The sequence below is a fragment of the Triplophysa dalaica genome, chromosome 23, assembly GCF_015846415.1.
Source record: "Triplophysa dalaica isolate WHDGS20190420 chromosome 23, ASM1584641v1, whole genome shotgun sequence".
NCBI classification, from domain to species: Eukaryota; Metazoa; Chordata; class Actinopteri; order Cypriniformes; family Nemacheilidae; genus Triplophysa; species Triplophysa dalaica.
In genome coordinates, this window is record NC_079564.1 from 9,324,227 (window position 1) to 9,339,864 (window position 15,638).

At 36.9% G+C, this 15,638-nt stretch overlaps 1 protein-coding gene across 2 annotated transcripts; it reads right to left on the reverse strand.

The window, feature by feature from the left end:
* Positions 1–1,672: 1,672 nt before the first annotated feature.
* Positions 1,673–14,614, reverse strand: ankha (ANKH inorganic pyrophosphate transport regulator a). Of its 2 annotated transcripts, none has more exons than XM_056738435.1 (12): positions 14,244–14,614; positions 12,065–12,281; positions 11,735–11,853; positions 11,198–11,281; positions 9,470–9,640; positions 9,195–9,329; positions 9,011–9,103; positions 8,106–8,195; positions 5,916–6,045; positions 5,713–5,836; positions 3,082–3,181; positions 1,673–2,708 (listed from the first exon to the last, which is right to left on the reverse strand). In XM_056738435.1, the coding sequence occupies exons 1-12, from the start codon at positions 14,343–14,345 to the stop codon at positions 2,517–2,519; spliced, it is 1,557 nt and encodes a 518-aa protein (XP_056594413.1). In that variant the 5' UTR covers positions 14,346–14,614; the 3' UTR covers positions 1,673–2,516. The 2 variants fall into 2 exon arrangements, with proteins under 2 accessions (XP_056594413.1, XP_056594412.1); XM_056738434.1 differs by having other exon boundaries at positions 8,106–8,198.
* Between the last annotated feature and the right edge of the window lie 1,024 nt (positions 14,615–15,638).

Consider the following 15,638-nt stretch of genomic DNA (forward strand, 5'->3'; position numbering starts at 1 on the left):
AGGAAACTTCTTCACTTAGTACATCTCTGTACTTGGATTATGGACTTTCTCACAAACCGCCCCCAGTCTGTGAGCCTTGGCCCTCATCTCTCCTCCACCCTCAGTCTCGGGACCGGTTCTCCACAGGGATGTGTACTGGGTCCATTAATTGCTCTAATGCCTCTTTACATACGACTGTACCCCTATACATTCCAACAATAACATTATCAAATTTGCAGATGACACTACACTGATCGGACTCATTGCTGAGGATGAGTCGGTCTATATGGACAAGGTCCGGAAACTGAGGCTGTGGTGCTCTGAAAACAATCTGACACTAAACACAGCAATGTCTCCACTTCCTCCGAGTCCTAAAGAAGAAACATCTGTGTCCACAGCTTCTGGCAACCTATACCGCTCCTCAATAGAGAGATAGTTTTAACATACTGCCTCACAGTGTGGTGAGGTAGAGAATTGCAACCAACGGCTGACTCCTCCCTTTCGAAGCGCGACGGTGACTGACACAGGACTTAAATGTTTTCAAGTTTTCTCTTCTTTGGCAAGGAGATAACATATTTACAAAACAAACTCTGAGCAGTTTGTCTGTTTAGGGCTCCTGTAGAAACAACATGGTGAACTGCATGTAAGAGGACCCGCTGTATGTATAGATAAAAACAGATCATTCTAAGGTAATAAAAACATAACGCTTCAATATATAAGGTCTTTATACACCTCTGAGGACATAGTTGTTTATATCATATTGCATTTCTGTCAATAGATCCTCCAACAAATGACGCACAGCACCTTTAACATTTATCAATGAATTAACTAACATCAACTCAACAATGAGCAATATAGTTCTTGAGCATGTATATCCCGTCAGTATAATTATTTATGTTAATTGCATTAACGTAAAACTAATTAACTAATAGTGATTTATAAAAAATATAAGTAAATGCTGAAATTAACATGAACTGAATTTAATAAACGCTGTAAGTATTGTTCAATGATAACTCACGTTAGCTAATGCATTTACAAATTTTAACAAATACAACCTTATTTAAATGTACCATTAATTCAAAGAGGTCATAAGACACCGCTTAAACAAATATTATTGTTTGTTTTAGATGTATTGCAATGTATCCACACGATTTAAGGTTAAAAACAGTGTATTTTCCACATACCGCGCAAGTTTGTATCTAATCTTTGCCCAGCCTCTCTGTAATGCGCAGATTTTTTCAAAGTGTGGTGTGCTATGATTGGGCCGTTAACTAGTGCGTAGTGATTGGTCCAATACTGCAAGCGTGTGACGGAAATGTAAAGCCTCTTACCATATTTGGAACATCAGGTTCCAAAGCAATTGTACTGACAGGTACGCACACATTACTTGCGTATACATTTGGACGGTCTCACTAACTGACGTAGATTTGTGGGGGTGTGGTTACACAAGGTGTTTCAGGCAGGTCTGGGTGAGCATTCGCTTTTAGATAGAATGCATCTTTTGTTCCGACACTTACATTTTTTAAATTTTACGTGTCATATATATTACAGTAATACATGCATGGGCAACTTATTACACACTAAAGACACAGAAAAACACGTTTTTGCGCCATATGACCCCTTTAATGTTCAATCAATAACCAATTTACATTGATTCAACATTAATGTGAATCAATTATCTTTGTTATCTGGGTACATCTGGGTACGGTCTGAAGATGCAGTCCATGTACAACGCAAATACCTACTGTGCCACCGAAACAAATGAAAATTGTGAATATATATTATGGTCCCAGTAAGTTGAAAAACAAACATACAATTTGGCTAATTCTACAGTAGACAGCATTAGCAGAAACTTTTATTAGATTGGGGCTAACGCTTTCTAAAACCCCCAATAAATACTCCATTCAGAAGAGCATCATCTCTAGCAAAGAGCATTTTGACACATTTGCAAAGTATACAAAACTCTGACTTGAATGGTTTCATGTATAATGAATACAAAAATAAATCATTTGCAATATATAAATCCTTAAAGTCTGTGCCCAGATCAGTACGACAGCTCATAGTAGACTTGTGTATTGTACACTTCAAGGCCAAGGAAAAGTGACATCTTAGGGGGTCAAAGTTCACCAGAGAACAGTTCTGTCACCAAAACATCTTGATGAATACAACAATACATACATTTGGCAAAAAGATGTACAGGCTGCAGAAATTCTGGAAGGCTCCTGTGTAAAGTTGCCTCAGTGCAAACAGATAAGTGCAGGAGTGCATTTTATGTAGACATGTAGTGCATGTGTCATTTTTGGTTATTCTTCCCCATTCGAAAGGTCTGTCGACTGACAGTTCCACTGGAATTCGGGTGTTAAGCAGAGTGTAGAAAGGTAGAAATGTTAATCCTATTAAATAAACGAAACCGCACGACATACTTTATGACCCATTAATAGTCATATCCAGTGTGGACATTCCACCGCTCCAGATATACACTTCTTTGTCCTCTCCGATGAAAAATAGATGTTTATTCTGTTCTCATGTGATCCCTTTTACTTTTCATCCTTCGAATCATTCACCTTCACTTTTATCCTCTCGCTCTCATCTTCTTCTTCCATCATGTTGTTTTCCTCTTCTCCTGCTTCCCTATCATTCCCATCAGCCGCATCTAACCGGGAAGTGACCTCATTCATAGGAATGGAGTTATCTTCCTCTACAACCCTCTCTGCATCTGGGGTTTTCTTCTGCAAAAATAGACAGCAATAAAATACAAACAAATATGCAGAGACTATTATAAGCTTTTGGCATAGATCGTTCTTTTGACTTGCAGAAAATCCCCCCTTTATTCTTTTTAATAGTAAAAATGTAACCCCACGATTATTGTGCTGTTCTTAAATGTTTTATAAATCAAGTAACATTTTTAGTATGAAAACATTTGGAAAGTCTGTATGCTTTGTTAATGACATTTTCAGCATATTGACCAAACAGTCATCAAGGTCAACAATTGGAAGACGGACAAATTTCATCTGCCAAGACTAGTGCTGCAGAAATGACACATTTCACCTTTAAATGTGTGATAGTAGTTTTGATATTTGTAACCGTCAGATGGGTCCTCACCTGTTTTCTGTAGACAAAAAAGGCACCCACTGCGACCATGGTTGACTCTCCTACAAATCCTGCCAGTAAAGACCCAACTCCAAGTGTGGCACCATGTACCCTGAACAATGAAAAAAGCATTTAAGGGATAGTTCAACTGAAATTTTTCATTTCATTCCAAACCTGTATGACTTTTTCCCTTTGAAGAACACAAAAGAAGATATTTTGAAGAATGTTTGTAACCGAACAATACCGACCCCCATTGACACATAACCACAGAGACATTTCTCAAAATATCTTCTTTTGTGTTCCCCTGAGAACACCATATACTGTACAAGTTTTGATTGACATGAGGGTAAAAAATAATGACACATTTCTATTTTTGGGTAAACTGCCACTCTGAGTCATACAAATAGATTGATACAAAATGCATCATTGTTTGTTTTCATCAAAAGAAAACCAGATGATCATCAAAACCATGTAGAACTAACTGTTTGCATTAGTTTTGGAGCTCTGGGTCATAATTCATTCAACAGATGCAGACGGTGAATCACATTTGCATATTTTTTTACTTTCTCTAATATCGATTTGCAGCATGACAGCTAATGAGTTCACACACGTGATCAGAGAATACAGCACACTGATATCTAGCTTGTCTGAATTTCTGATGTATATCCCAGCAGGAGTTTTTTCAGATGGTTTTTGAAAGAGAAAGATATAAAAGAACCACAAGTAATATCATATAAGTAAGATAACCACAAAGTGGCGGAGCTGTAATGTATTTGAGCCTTTTTACACGTGTACATTTATCAAGTGTTTTTCTTTATATTACACTTTTAACTCCACATTAACATTTCATAAAATATTGTTTACGTGTTTTTTCACATTAAATACTTCAAGGTCTAATGTGTACTTTTTTGGAGGAACTATTGACAGAAATGCAATATAATATACATGACTAGATGTTCAGAGGTGACCTTACACAATGAAGCATAGACACCTTACATAATTATGTTTTTATTCACATCACGTCTTGATTACTGTATTGCTTTGTATCTGGCTGTTAACCAGTCTTCATGTCACGCCTTCAAAAAGTACAAAATGTTGCAGCAAAAACAAAAAAGAGGGATCATACATCCCATATTTTAGTCTCCTTACACTCCTTAATGAGCTTATAAACTTAAGTAGCTCACAGAGGCCTTTGAGATCCCAAACCAGTTGATCCTTGAGGCCGTTTTCAGATTGGGATATCATCAACACTATCATCTCTTACACGTGACCCTGGACAACAAAACCATTCTTAAGTAGCATGGGAACATTTCTAGTAGTCGCCAAAAATACAATGTATGGGTGAAAATTACCGATTTATCTTTTATGCAAAAAATCATTAGGATATTAAGTAAAGATTATGTTCCATTAAGATATTTGATAAATTTCCTAGTGTAAGTGTATAAAAACTTTACGTTGGTGAGTGGATGGCCTGATACAGTGCCTCAGATTAACAACTTCAAAGGCGATTTTCTCAATATTTATCTTTCTTTGCACCCTCAGATTCCAGCTTTGTAAACAGTTGTTGTTCCACCAGAAAGTGTCCTATCCTGACAAACCATATATCAATAGACAGCTTATTTCTTTAGCTTTCAGATGACGTAGACATTTAAAAAAATTGACCCTTAAGACTGGTTCTGTCGTCCAAGGTCACACCTGTTTTATTGAAGGAAATATATCATAATCAGCTAAAATGCATGCGAAGGTCACTTTACTTCCTCATCAAGTGTGCACCCGGGTCCGTCTTGCTTTCATATTCAGTTCGAACTCATACCAACTCCTTCAAGTAGTCTCGGGTTCGGTAGACAGGTGCGCAGACGGGTTAGCTTGAAACCTATCAGATTAGCGATTTTCCATGCGATCCGCGCACCGTTCCGAATTAAACTTTAAGTGTGTAAGACACCAGAAACTCCTCAGTCACGCTTAAAAGCAAATGAGATTATGCTTTTTCAGTCACTGCTCCAAAATTGTGTAATGGTTTACCTATGTCTATTGGAATGTCTACCTCTGTAATCATGTTTAAAACTGGCCTGAAGACATATTTGTTTGATGAGACTTTTACTAATATGTTAATTCGTTTTCAGGACTTGATGTTTTATACTTTTACAATCATTTTATTTGGCTTACATAGTTGAGTATTTTTTTCTCTTGTTTTCATTTGTTCGCTTCGATTTTATATTATATTACTTTATGGAATTATACAGCACATTATTACACTCTGTGGCTTTGAAGGTGCTATATAAATAACACTTTGATCGATTGATTTCCTTAGAATGAGCTTTTCTATCTACATACACCGCGGGCCCCCTTCATGGAGTTCGCCATATTTCTTCTACAGTAGCCCTAAACGGACAAACTGCCGTTCAGAACACGATTTCGCAAATACTTTATCTTCGGCAAATAAGCGAAAATGTGACAACAATTTAGTACTATGTCAGCCACCTTAGTGCTTCGAAAGGGAGGAGGGAGGGGTGGATCCTTGAGAGTAAAAATACTCAAGTACTACACCTCTGCAATGGTGTAATCTGCGTGCTTTGTTTAGCATCAGATGTGAACCTCGACAGGGAATGATGTCATATACAGTGAAGAGTGGTGTGTACTTACCCCAAATAAGGTAGAACCAGAAGGCTTGTGATGAGCACAATAATGCGCAGGACAGAACTGGGCGCCAACACAAAGGTTTTCTTCAATGTCATTAACCAGCCTGTCAGCTGAGCTCGAACCGTCACTGCATAACACAAACAAAACATCACATCATATGATAGGCAATGAAATGAACATTAGATCAAACAATAATCTAATGGTACCTGGAAAAGGGAAGAAGGAAAATATTCTTAGTGGAATGATGCAGAGTTGTGCAAACTCCAGGTCGACTCCAATGACATAAACCAAGATGAGCTCCGAGAGACGAGGGGTCCAGAATATAATGAAACAAAGCTGAGAATCAGACAACAAAACATTATTTTAAAACCAGAACTGTGCATTTAAATTGAAACGCAAATGTGCACGTCACATGCATAATGTCAAGAGCTTATTTTTTCCGCTCTTTTGTAATGTGGATTGTTATTTTGGATGTGCGTGTTTGTGCCTTGTTGAAAGAGATTCCAGTATGATCGGATTATACAATTCTCTCACGCCAAGTCTGTTTGACGCCCTCCCAATGGGCATGCCCCGCTTTTGGCACAAGAATTGAATCTGCCGCAGGCCTGATGTACTTGTTTACAGTGTGGTATCCTCCACCTTTGATCAGGTTAACTCAGGTTAACTCTGTCTTTCCTGACCCCCGGTCCTGGCCACAAATATTGAGCTAGTAAAATTTGTTCTTTTCACACGCCCCACAAACCAAAACAAACACCCTGAACAAGCTTTATCTACGGGTGTGTAGTTTGGCATGTATTTCCAGCCTTAAAATGCTTAACATAGAAACAGAACAACAATGCAAACTGAACCTGGCTTATAAAGCCAAACTATGAAGTTTGAGGGTTTTTGAGGTTGGACCTGGGCATTTGAAGCATTTTTGTATTTTGGTTTACAAACCCAACTAAGGCAATCTGTTGTTTGTTGGTTTGTTAACAAAAATGATATACTATTATATGTCAGATAACTTGTTTTTCTTCACTATCATCTTGAAACAAGAGAGCAGCCAGGAGAGCAGCCAAACATCTTCAGGTTGTTTTTAACATCGTCTTCACTGGAGGTGCAGGTGTGAGATTATCATTCTGTAGAGAGCGTGTGAAACATCTGCCAACATGTCCTGTTCATTTCCATTTAATTGAATCCTCCATCTCATAATTACCAAACAAGCATCTACAAGTCACTCCATTGAAAAAAAATGCCATGGACAGCATTAAAATCAGGTTTATGATGTTTGCCTGTTCACAGCATGGATAAACAGTTTGTCTGCAAATCTCAGAAAATAGTTTTATTTGATTTCACACAATGTTCTTGTGTGATCAAAAAAGCTTTACCATGTGTGCAACATCTGTGACCAGTTGAACTTAAATGATATTTCACTACCAAATCTAAATTTCCCCATGTCTTATTCACCCTCAAAGTCATACGGAACTGAATATGGTTTTCTTCTTGTAGAATAATGCAGTCGGATTTATAATACCATGTATCATTTTGCTTCCAAGAGGTAGAATGGGAGTGAGCGGGTGTTGATTTTTTGAAGCTCCAAAAAGTGCATCTATCGATCAAAGAACTGCTAAACATGGCTCTGTGGTCTTAACACGGTCTTCTGAAGCGAATCCATGTGTTTGTTTAAGGGAAATATCCATATTGACAGCGCTATTAACGTTCATGTCTAGCATGGGAATAATTTATAATTTATGTTATGTACTTTAGTTCCCATGTTTTCAGTAAACCAACCAAAAACTGACAGTGGAAAATGTATTGTGGAACTGATTAATCACGATTAATCGATTTGACAGCCCTTGCAAATTAACAGAAATAAATACTGTCAAATATGTAATCGCGATTAATCGCATCCAGAATAAAAGTAAGTGTCTACATTACTTTTATGTCTGTGTACTGTGCATATTATTTTCTATTTATAAACACAAACACATACATGTATATATTTACAAAAAATAAAGATGAATGAAGGTTTATATATAATTTAAATTATTGGTAAATATAAATAAATACATAAAATTGTGTATATTTTTGTGTTTATAAATACAAAATTATTATGCACAGTACACAGACATATTATGTAAACACAAACTTTTGTTCTGAATGTGATTAATCACGATTAATCGTTTGGCAGGCCTTCATGCTGTACAAGAAATGCTGACCAGTCATAGGATAAAAAAAGCAATTTTCATGGATGTTATGCACCACACAGCAATGAGCACATCAAATTAATACATTTCTTTATAGAGATATGTAAATGTACAATGTTTAACCCAAAATCTTGAGTTTGAAAAGACATGATATTTGTCACCTAGCAAGCCATATTATACATTATCATTGAAATGGTTTGTAAATCTTACCGTTAAAGAAATAAGAAAGCAGCCGAGAGTAAATCTCTTGATGTGGGATTTGGTGACCTGCTGACCCGCGGCTATCTTGTTGTTTGGAGTCTTCTGTTAAACAAGTACAAATTCAGATCTAGCCACCGACAAACAAATAAAAGAAATACAGACAATGTATCCTCCTTGTGTGGAAAAACCGGTTTTAAAATAGATAAAAACAAAAAGCAAAGCAATGCTTTTAATTCAATACCACCTGACATGAATCTAAACAACAAAGAACAAAAACCAAGCAGTCAGAAGAACAAAGAGCACTAAATCCTTCACTTAAACTCGGTGAAAACATGACGGCTCTTGCAGCCACAAAGAGGTGACATTGGTTATGTCTACAAGCAATAGGAAGCAAAACCCAAACAAGTTAAATCCGATTTGGTAAGACTTTTAAAACCACTAGCACCGAATTTTCGACTAGTATGTAATTACAGATGTGAAGGACGCATCATCTTACGTGGAACTCTTTTTTTGGGTGTTGACTAAAGAACGTTCCAAAGCCTCAAACCAAAATGTGTTGCTGTGGTCGGTATTAAAATGAAAGATACAAATTCTTTATATAAAAAGACAGTGATACAGCAGGTTAGACAACATTCTTGAGAAAGTGTGTGGTGCTTGCCTGTGCAAAACTCGCTGTGGCAATGCTTGGACGTCCATGGTGCTTGCCAAGCCACTGCTATGCAATTGCTAACATGTTCTAAATGGTTGTTTAGCTCCTCAACAGGCTTCACGATTTGAAGAATCATTCATGCCCGCTGCACCAAAAAAACAGGTTTCGCTGCCTTACAATAAAAAAAACCCTTTCTGGTAAGTAACAAAATGACATGTCATGATCTCGCCCATATTGAATAGCCTGAGATTAACAGATTACCCACCTTATCAAAAGCTGGATAGACGGCTCGTAGCTCTGTTAACCAGCCGTAGGGCATGTGACCAACTGGATATGTGGCTGTGAGGACAGCAACCGCCTAGAAACACACACCAACATTTTTTATAGTTTAAACAGTTTGTCTTGTGTTATGATGACTGTCCCACGTACCGACGCCCATCGTTGCTCACTTCAATCGATGCTGCACTGCCATTAAGGTCCCGAGAGACGAACAGGTTGACGATTGGTCTACTGATGCGCTGGGTGGCCAAAATGAGGGCAAGCGGCCACCAGAAACTGAGCATCCCTCTTACTGTGGCATCTCCCTGGAAATGACAACCACACATTCATTACTGTAGCAAAAATGTATGAAAATCATGTTTTAAAAACCAGCTGTTGTTCTTTTATAAGTTATATAAAGTATCTGAATGGTGGCTTGTGGAGCATAGGTGTTTGACAAATGTACCCCTTGATCGACGCTGATTGTTTCAGGGATGCTGTTGTGGACGTTACAGTAGTAGCCCAGTCCAACGATAATGAAGCGCACTAGAGTTCCCATATACAGAGAGACGATGGGAATAAGAAGAGGTTCTAAACACTCCAGGTTACTTTGGAGAAGGATTGCCACAAATATTATCTGCAGGAAGAGAGATCAAAGAAATGTTAAAAAAATCAGTCTTACACATGCAATGTACCTGTTCTTTTAATTTTCATTTATTTATTTCATTTAAGGTAAATGCTACCATTTTTATTTATCAGACCACCATCCGATTTAAGGTTTGTTCCACAAGAGTGCTAAACTAATAGTACTGGTGATTACCAAAAAGGTCTTATGTTCCTGTAAAGGTTAACCCACCAGAATTTGTAAGCTCTATAGACAGTTTCAAAGCAACAACATTAACGAACGTTACTGCATATGCATGCGAATCCAGTACACATATGCAAAGAGTGTCTGTAGATTATTTCTGATAACAGGTAAAGGAAACCCAGAAAAAACGTTACTTGGAAAAATTGCCTCTCTAATATTTTGAATGTAGGCTGCGATACCAAGCTCAACAGCTAGATGTCAATGTCCCATGCGTTTTCTTTAACTCTTTCGCCGCCATTGACGAGTTATCTCGTAATTAAAAAAAAACGCTTCCCGCCAAAGACGAGTAATTATGGCAATCAGTGTTTGTAGTGTTGTACAGCAGGTGGCGCTTTTACACACCACTGGGAAAAAGTACAGAATCCCAGAACCTAGAACGTATATATTTTAGCGGTTTTTAATGATTGTTCTGAGTGTAATCTGGGCGGAATCTTTGACAAAAAACGTCAATTTTCTCAGCTGTTTAATCAAAATGATGCATTTTTGAAGAAACCTAGCCACATCTACGGAGTGATAAAAAACGAACAAATTAATTAGTTAAAGGGGTGATTCGCCGGAAACACGTGTTTTTCTTTGTCTTTGGTATGTTTTTTTACGTTGCCCATGCATGTATTCGAGACGTAAAATTGCAAAAATGTAATTGTCGGAACAAAAGAGCAAAGAGGAGATACAAACATGCACGGTATGTGGAAAATACAGCGTTTTTAACCTTCAATCATGTACACACATTGTATTACATCTAAAGCAAACATTAATATTAGTTTTAGCCACGTCAAATGACCCCTTTAAATGCGACAAAAAATACAGGACCCATTCAACAAATTGTTTATTTAATAAAATTAAGATTTAAAAAAACTTGTATTTAATACAATTATTATAGAATAAAATAATAAGATATATTAAATTTTAACATAAATTAAAATAAATATATATATATATATATTATTAGACACTAGCCAAGTAGACCGGAAGTTAAGTGAGCTCCAGGCGCGCGACTGGTGAAAAAGTCTAAAGTCAAAGTAGTATTTTTAATGCTTCCAATTTTTTTTGATTTAGCTGTGCTTTCCTTCTAAAAACCTTGTATGCCCATATTTTGTCAACTTACTTTTACTGAAATTTTACAATAAAACTTTTATTGAAAAACGAAATAAGACGGACAACAAACATTATAACACAAATAAATAAAAGATCTTTGGATTTTCCCTTACTTTCAAAATTTTTAGTTTGTGGTTCATGTGGTTCAACAAACATTCTTTGGCAGTCTTGACTCTTGAAGTCTTGATGTTTTATGTTTTTTTAGATACCAGAGAACATTGTTATTGTTACCTGTGCAACAACATCAGAAATGGAGGCAGACCCCACCAGCAGGCTGTACTTGTGCTTTAACAGGATGCCAGCGTGAATCCACGCCTTTGAGGAAATAAAAAACAGGACACAATCAAAAGTCAAACCCAAGAAACCACAAGTATCAACTAAACCTACTATTGAGAATACCATGCTTCCATAATGCAAGGTAGCCTTAACTTTTCCTTTCAGTGTGATGAACCAGACACACAGTAATATAAGACACAATTAAAAATGGAATAAACATAATAAAAAAGCAAACATTTTGAATGCATTTTATGACTAAAATAATTGGATATCGCTCATTGGGAGGTCATGTCATACAACTTTATGGTTTCAATTCATATTGTGGCATTAAAAATGTAGAGTAATATGTGTACAGTATATGCTGTTGTGTGCAGTAAGCAACATTCATAGTGTACGCTGCAGTAAAGTGTTATGTGATACCTGTAATCGTCTGGTCAGACATTTTTAGCCTCCCTCACCCTGTACAGGTTATTAATAGAGCTTCTGACTTACCATTGCATCTAATATGGGAAATACTGCCAGGTACAAAAAAGCCCTTCTCGTCTTGCTTCCCACTGATTCATCCACATGATGGAGCTTATTGATAATGTAGTAGCCCAGATCCGTGTAAGCTAGGGAAAATATGTCAATTATTTTTTGTTTGTGTGGTTTTTGATTACAGTTCAAATAGTGTTTTATTTTATTTTCTTATAACGCAACTGAATTTCCAAATTCGCTAAGTGTGAAAATAAATTCTTGTACATTTTGGGAATCAAAAAGATTTGATTATTTGATTATTAATTATGTTTGAATCATGAACATTTTCTTTAAAAACAGACACACCTATAAGGACATGAAGCACTACAGCAATGATTCCTGCCACGACCATGCACAGGATGGCCTTCATTCTGTCTTTTCTGCTGTTGACAAACACGAGTCCCACATTTTTGAAGTCGCTCATGGGTCCCGTGAAGAACTTCATGAGTGAGTACGCCAGACCATAGCTGGCCAACATCTCCACTTTGTCCTCCTTCACAGCAGCTATACCTCTGTTCAGAGCCTGCAAACATAACCAGGTTAAGTATTATTGTCGGATTTTAATCTGAAAGTACAGAGTAACTAGAGTTTTCAACCTAAAGCACGAGATACTGTATTAGTAATGCTTTCCTCAGAAAGAACCTTTAAATGCTTACTATTATTAAATGCATTATGACTCAATTCGGTGGAAAAAGCTGACAAAATGTCTAAAAAGAGTTTGCAGTCCATTACCTCAAAAAAATAAAATGATGTGTTTGTGAGGATGTGTGTTGTTTGTTATAGAAGTACATAAGTTATACAATGAACAGATAGTAAGATGACAAAACAAATATGAACATTGAAATTCCATTTTTAGCTATTTGTGTAAAGGTCTATAAGAGCAAGCACCAGAAAAATAATAAATTCGCTCCTATAAATACACTTACATGAAACTAATCCTTACCACTCTCCTCTCATTATATGCACACATACCTAATAAGCCTGTCACTGTCACCTTGACACATGTAGAGGACACAGACCACTGTTCATGGCTGAATGTAAAAAGCTACAAACTAATGTTAACTAATGTTACAACCGTCTTTCTGCACAGCTGAATTAACTACAACAACATAATTCAGTCGAACCTGACATGCAAATTGTTAACTATTAGCGGCTAGATTCTGTACAGCCAGACCTGACCCACTGGTCAAGCCGGATTTCTGACAAGCCACTACTTCACCTTTTGAAACGTTCAGATTCTTGCCAGACGTCTCTTTAAGGTCCAGTTTGTGAAATTTAGTGGCATCTAGGGCTGAGGTTGCTAATTGCAACCAATGCCTCACTCCACCGCTCAAAGCTCCCTACGGTGGCTGACACAGAACTAAGATGTCATCACATTTTTGCTTCTTTGCTTAAGGAGACGATGTATTTAAGAAACGCCCTCTATAGAGCAGTTTGACAATTTAGGGCTACTGTAGAAACAACATGGGGAATTCCATGCAACCCACGATGTATGTAGATAGAAATAGCTCATTCTAAGGTAATAAAAACATAACGCTTCATTATGTAAGGTCTTTATACACTTCTGAAGATTATATAAATGATGTATATTATATTGCATTTCTGATCCTCCAATAAATGTAGGCCTATTTTTCAGTATAAAAGCATATTGATGAGTCAGACGTACCGTATGGAGATATAATCAAATGAACAATTCTAAAAAAAGCTCCTATTGTGTCTAGATTTGCATTTATTACCGCAGTAAACAGTGCTAATTTCAGTGCTTACATTGCATGTGCAGTATAATGGTTTTTGGGCACGTCTGTAGCCTAAATTTACCCTCAATTCATAACTGTATAAATATTTCACTGCATGCATCACGTTTCACTGACACACTGGCATTCGAATTATCCTCTGACTCAACCGCAAAATCTCAGCCTGTAATTCACTTCACCTTTTTTCATTAGAAAGGAGTGGCAGTCATTGTGTAAGTTATGTAAGGGACATATTCATATACACTTTAGAAATTACACAGAAATGATTTTCTTTATTTTGCAGTCTGAAAAATCAACCTTTTGCGTTTAATTATTGTAAATCTAGTATGATGAGACGCCAGAGATTGAACCAAAATTTCCTCACGCAATGCTAAAGAAGACAAACATCTGAAAAACAAGATAAAACGGGCACATACCTCATTGGAAATCATTTTACCCCAAGTGACCTTTTCACCCCAAGTGAACAAGGGCAATCTTATTTAAGTATAGTTACAAGTTATTTACCTAAGGATACTATGATAGTTCATGGTTCCTTGCTGGATCTGAACCTATTCTGAAAACCAACACAGGTGTCCAACACACCACCTAATATTACTCATTACAATCTTTATGGTCAGATATTATCCGTGCTTTTGAATTCTACCACAACATCGCCTACTGTTCCTCCAGTACAAATCAAGTCGTTTGCCAACATATGTGATACCTCCAAAATCTGAATAATTTAATCTTACCTGTTCTCCGAAATCAATGGCTATATTAGTAATGGCCAGTGGCAGCAGAAAGCGCATAAGTGGCCAGTACGCAGTTCGGGTAAGACAGTCCATACTGATCATATGTTATCAAGGCATTCGCTGAAGAGTAACAGTGATCGGCACCAGTCTCATCGCTGTCTGAAGTTAAACTGGAAAGAGTGGAGTCATTGTCATCTGTACTGTCATTCCCAGCGTGCCCGTGCAGGAGGAGACATACGAAGGTCACCTAATCATTTCATCATGCCATGTCACAAAAGGCGGATGTCTGACACTGCCATAGTTCTGCGTTTTATTATAAGACTTGAAACATGCCAGACAGAAGGACTTTGTCGGCTGTGCGAGTATCTCTGTGTTATTTATTCTCGAGCCGACTCAGAGCGCAGACACACGTGGGGCGTCACAACACATTCCTTCTCCAGATGTTTACGTCATACGCTTTTTAAATCAAACGAGATTATTATTTATTATAATACTTTACTGTGTGTACTAATACATTTCAGATAGAACTACATGTCAAAAATGTTTTAATAATATGTTTAAATGCTTTGCCGCAGGTCTACTTAATGAATCTCTGCTGCCCTCTGCCGGACGTTTGTCTAGGAGACCGGTGACAGATTAAACTTTCTCATCTAAGAAACTTGCCATGTTGTTATATGAAACACAGATTTATTACTTTTTTTTAATAAAACACAAACATAGGCAGAATAAAATAAATAAAAACTCAATGTGAGTATTTCATTTACTTTTTATTGAGCAGGCTATTTTATATTGTATTTAAATCAGTGTAGCGAATTAGATTAGATTCGATTAGATTCAATTTTATTGTCATTACACATATACAAGTACAGTGTAACGAAATGTAGTTTAGGTCTAACCAGAAGTGCAATTAGCAAGTGCAGGATATACAGTGTGAATAAATACAGAATACAATATTAGGGAAATACTATACAGTGGGCATGTACTATGAAAAAAAACTTTACAGAAGGAATGTTCTATGAAAATATGACAGTCGGTATGTACCATGAACAATATATAAAGAAGGCTATATACTGTGAACATTAATGTGCAGGTGGTTATGAACAGATAACAATTAGACTATACAATAGTGCAAGTGATTTAAGTGTGCATTAATTATAGACATAGCTATTAAAGTTGCAGTTGCAGTAGATGAGTTGATGCGGTTATTAAAGGTACGGTGCAGAATATGAGTAAATGCGGTTATTAAGGTTACAGGGCAGTATATGAGTTAATGCAGTTAATAGAGTTACAGTGCAGTAGATAAGTTAGTGCAGTTATTGAAGTTACAGTGCAGTAGATGAGTTAATGCAGTTAATGCATTATTGAAGTTATAGTGCAGTAGATGAGTAGATACAG

Coding starts and splice junctions, on each gene's coding strand:
- ankha (XM_056738434.1), bottom strand. CDS start 14,345: ATGATCAGTATGGACTGTCTTACCCGAACTGCGTACTGGCCACTTATG. Junction 9,104..9,194: donor GCAGTGCAGCATCGATTGAA/GTGAGCAACGAT, acceptor GTGTGTTTCTAG/GCGGTTGCTGTCCTCACAGC. Junction 8,199..9,010: donor TCTATCCAGCTTTTGATAAG/GTGGGTAATCTG, acceptor CTTGTTTAACAG/AAGACTCCAAACAACAAGAT.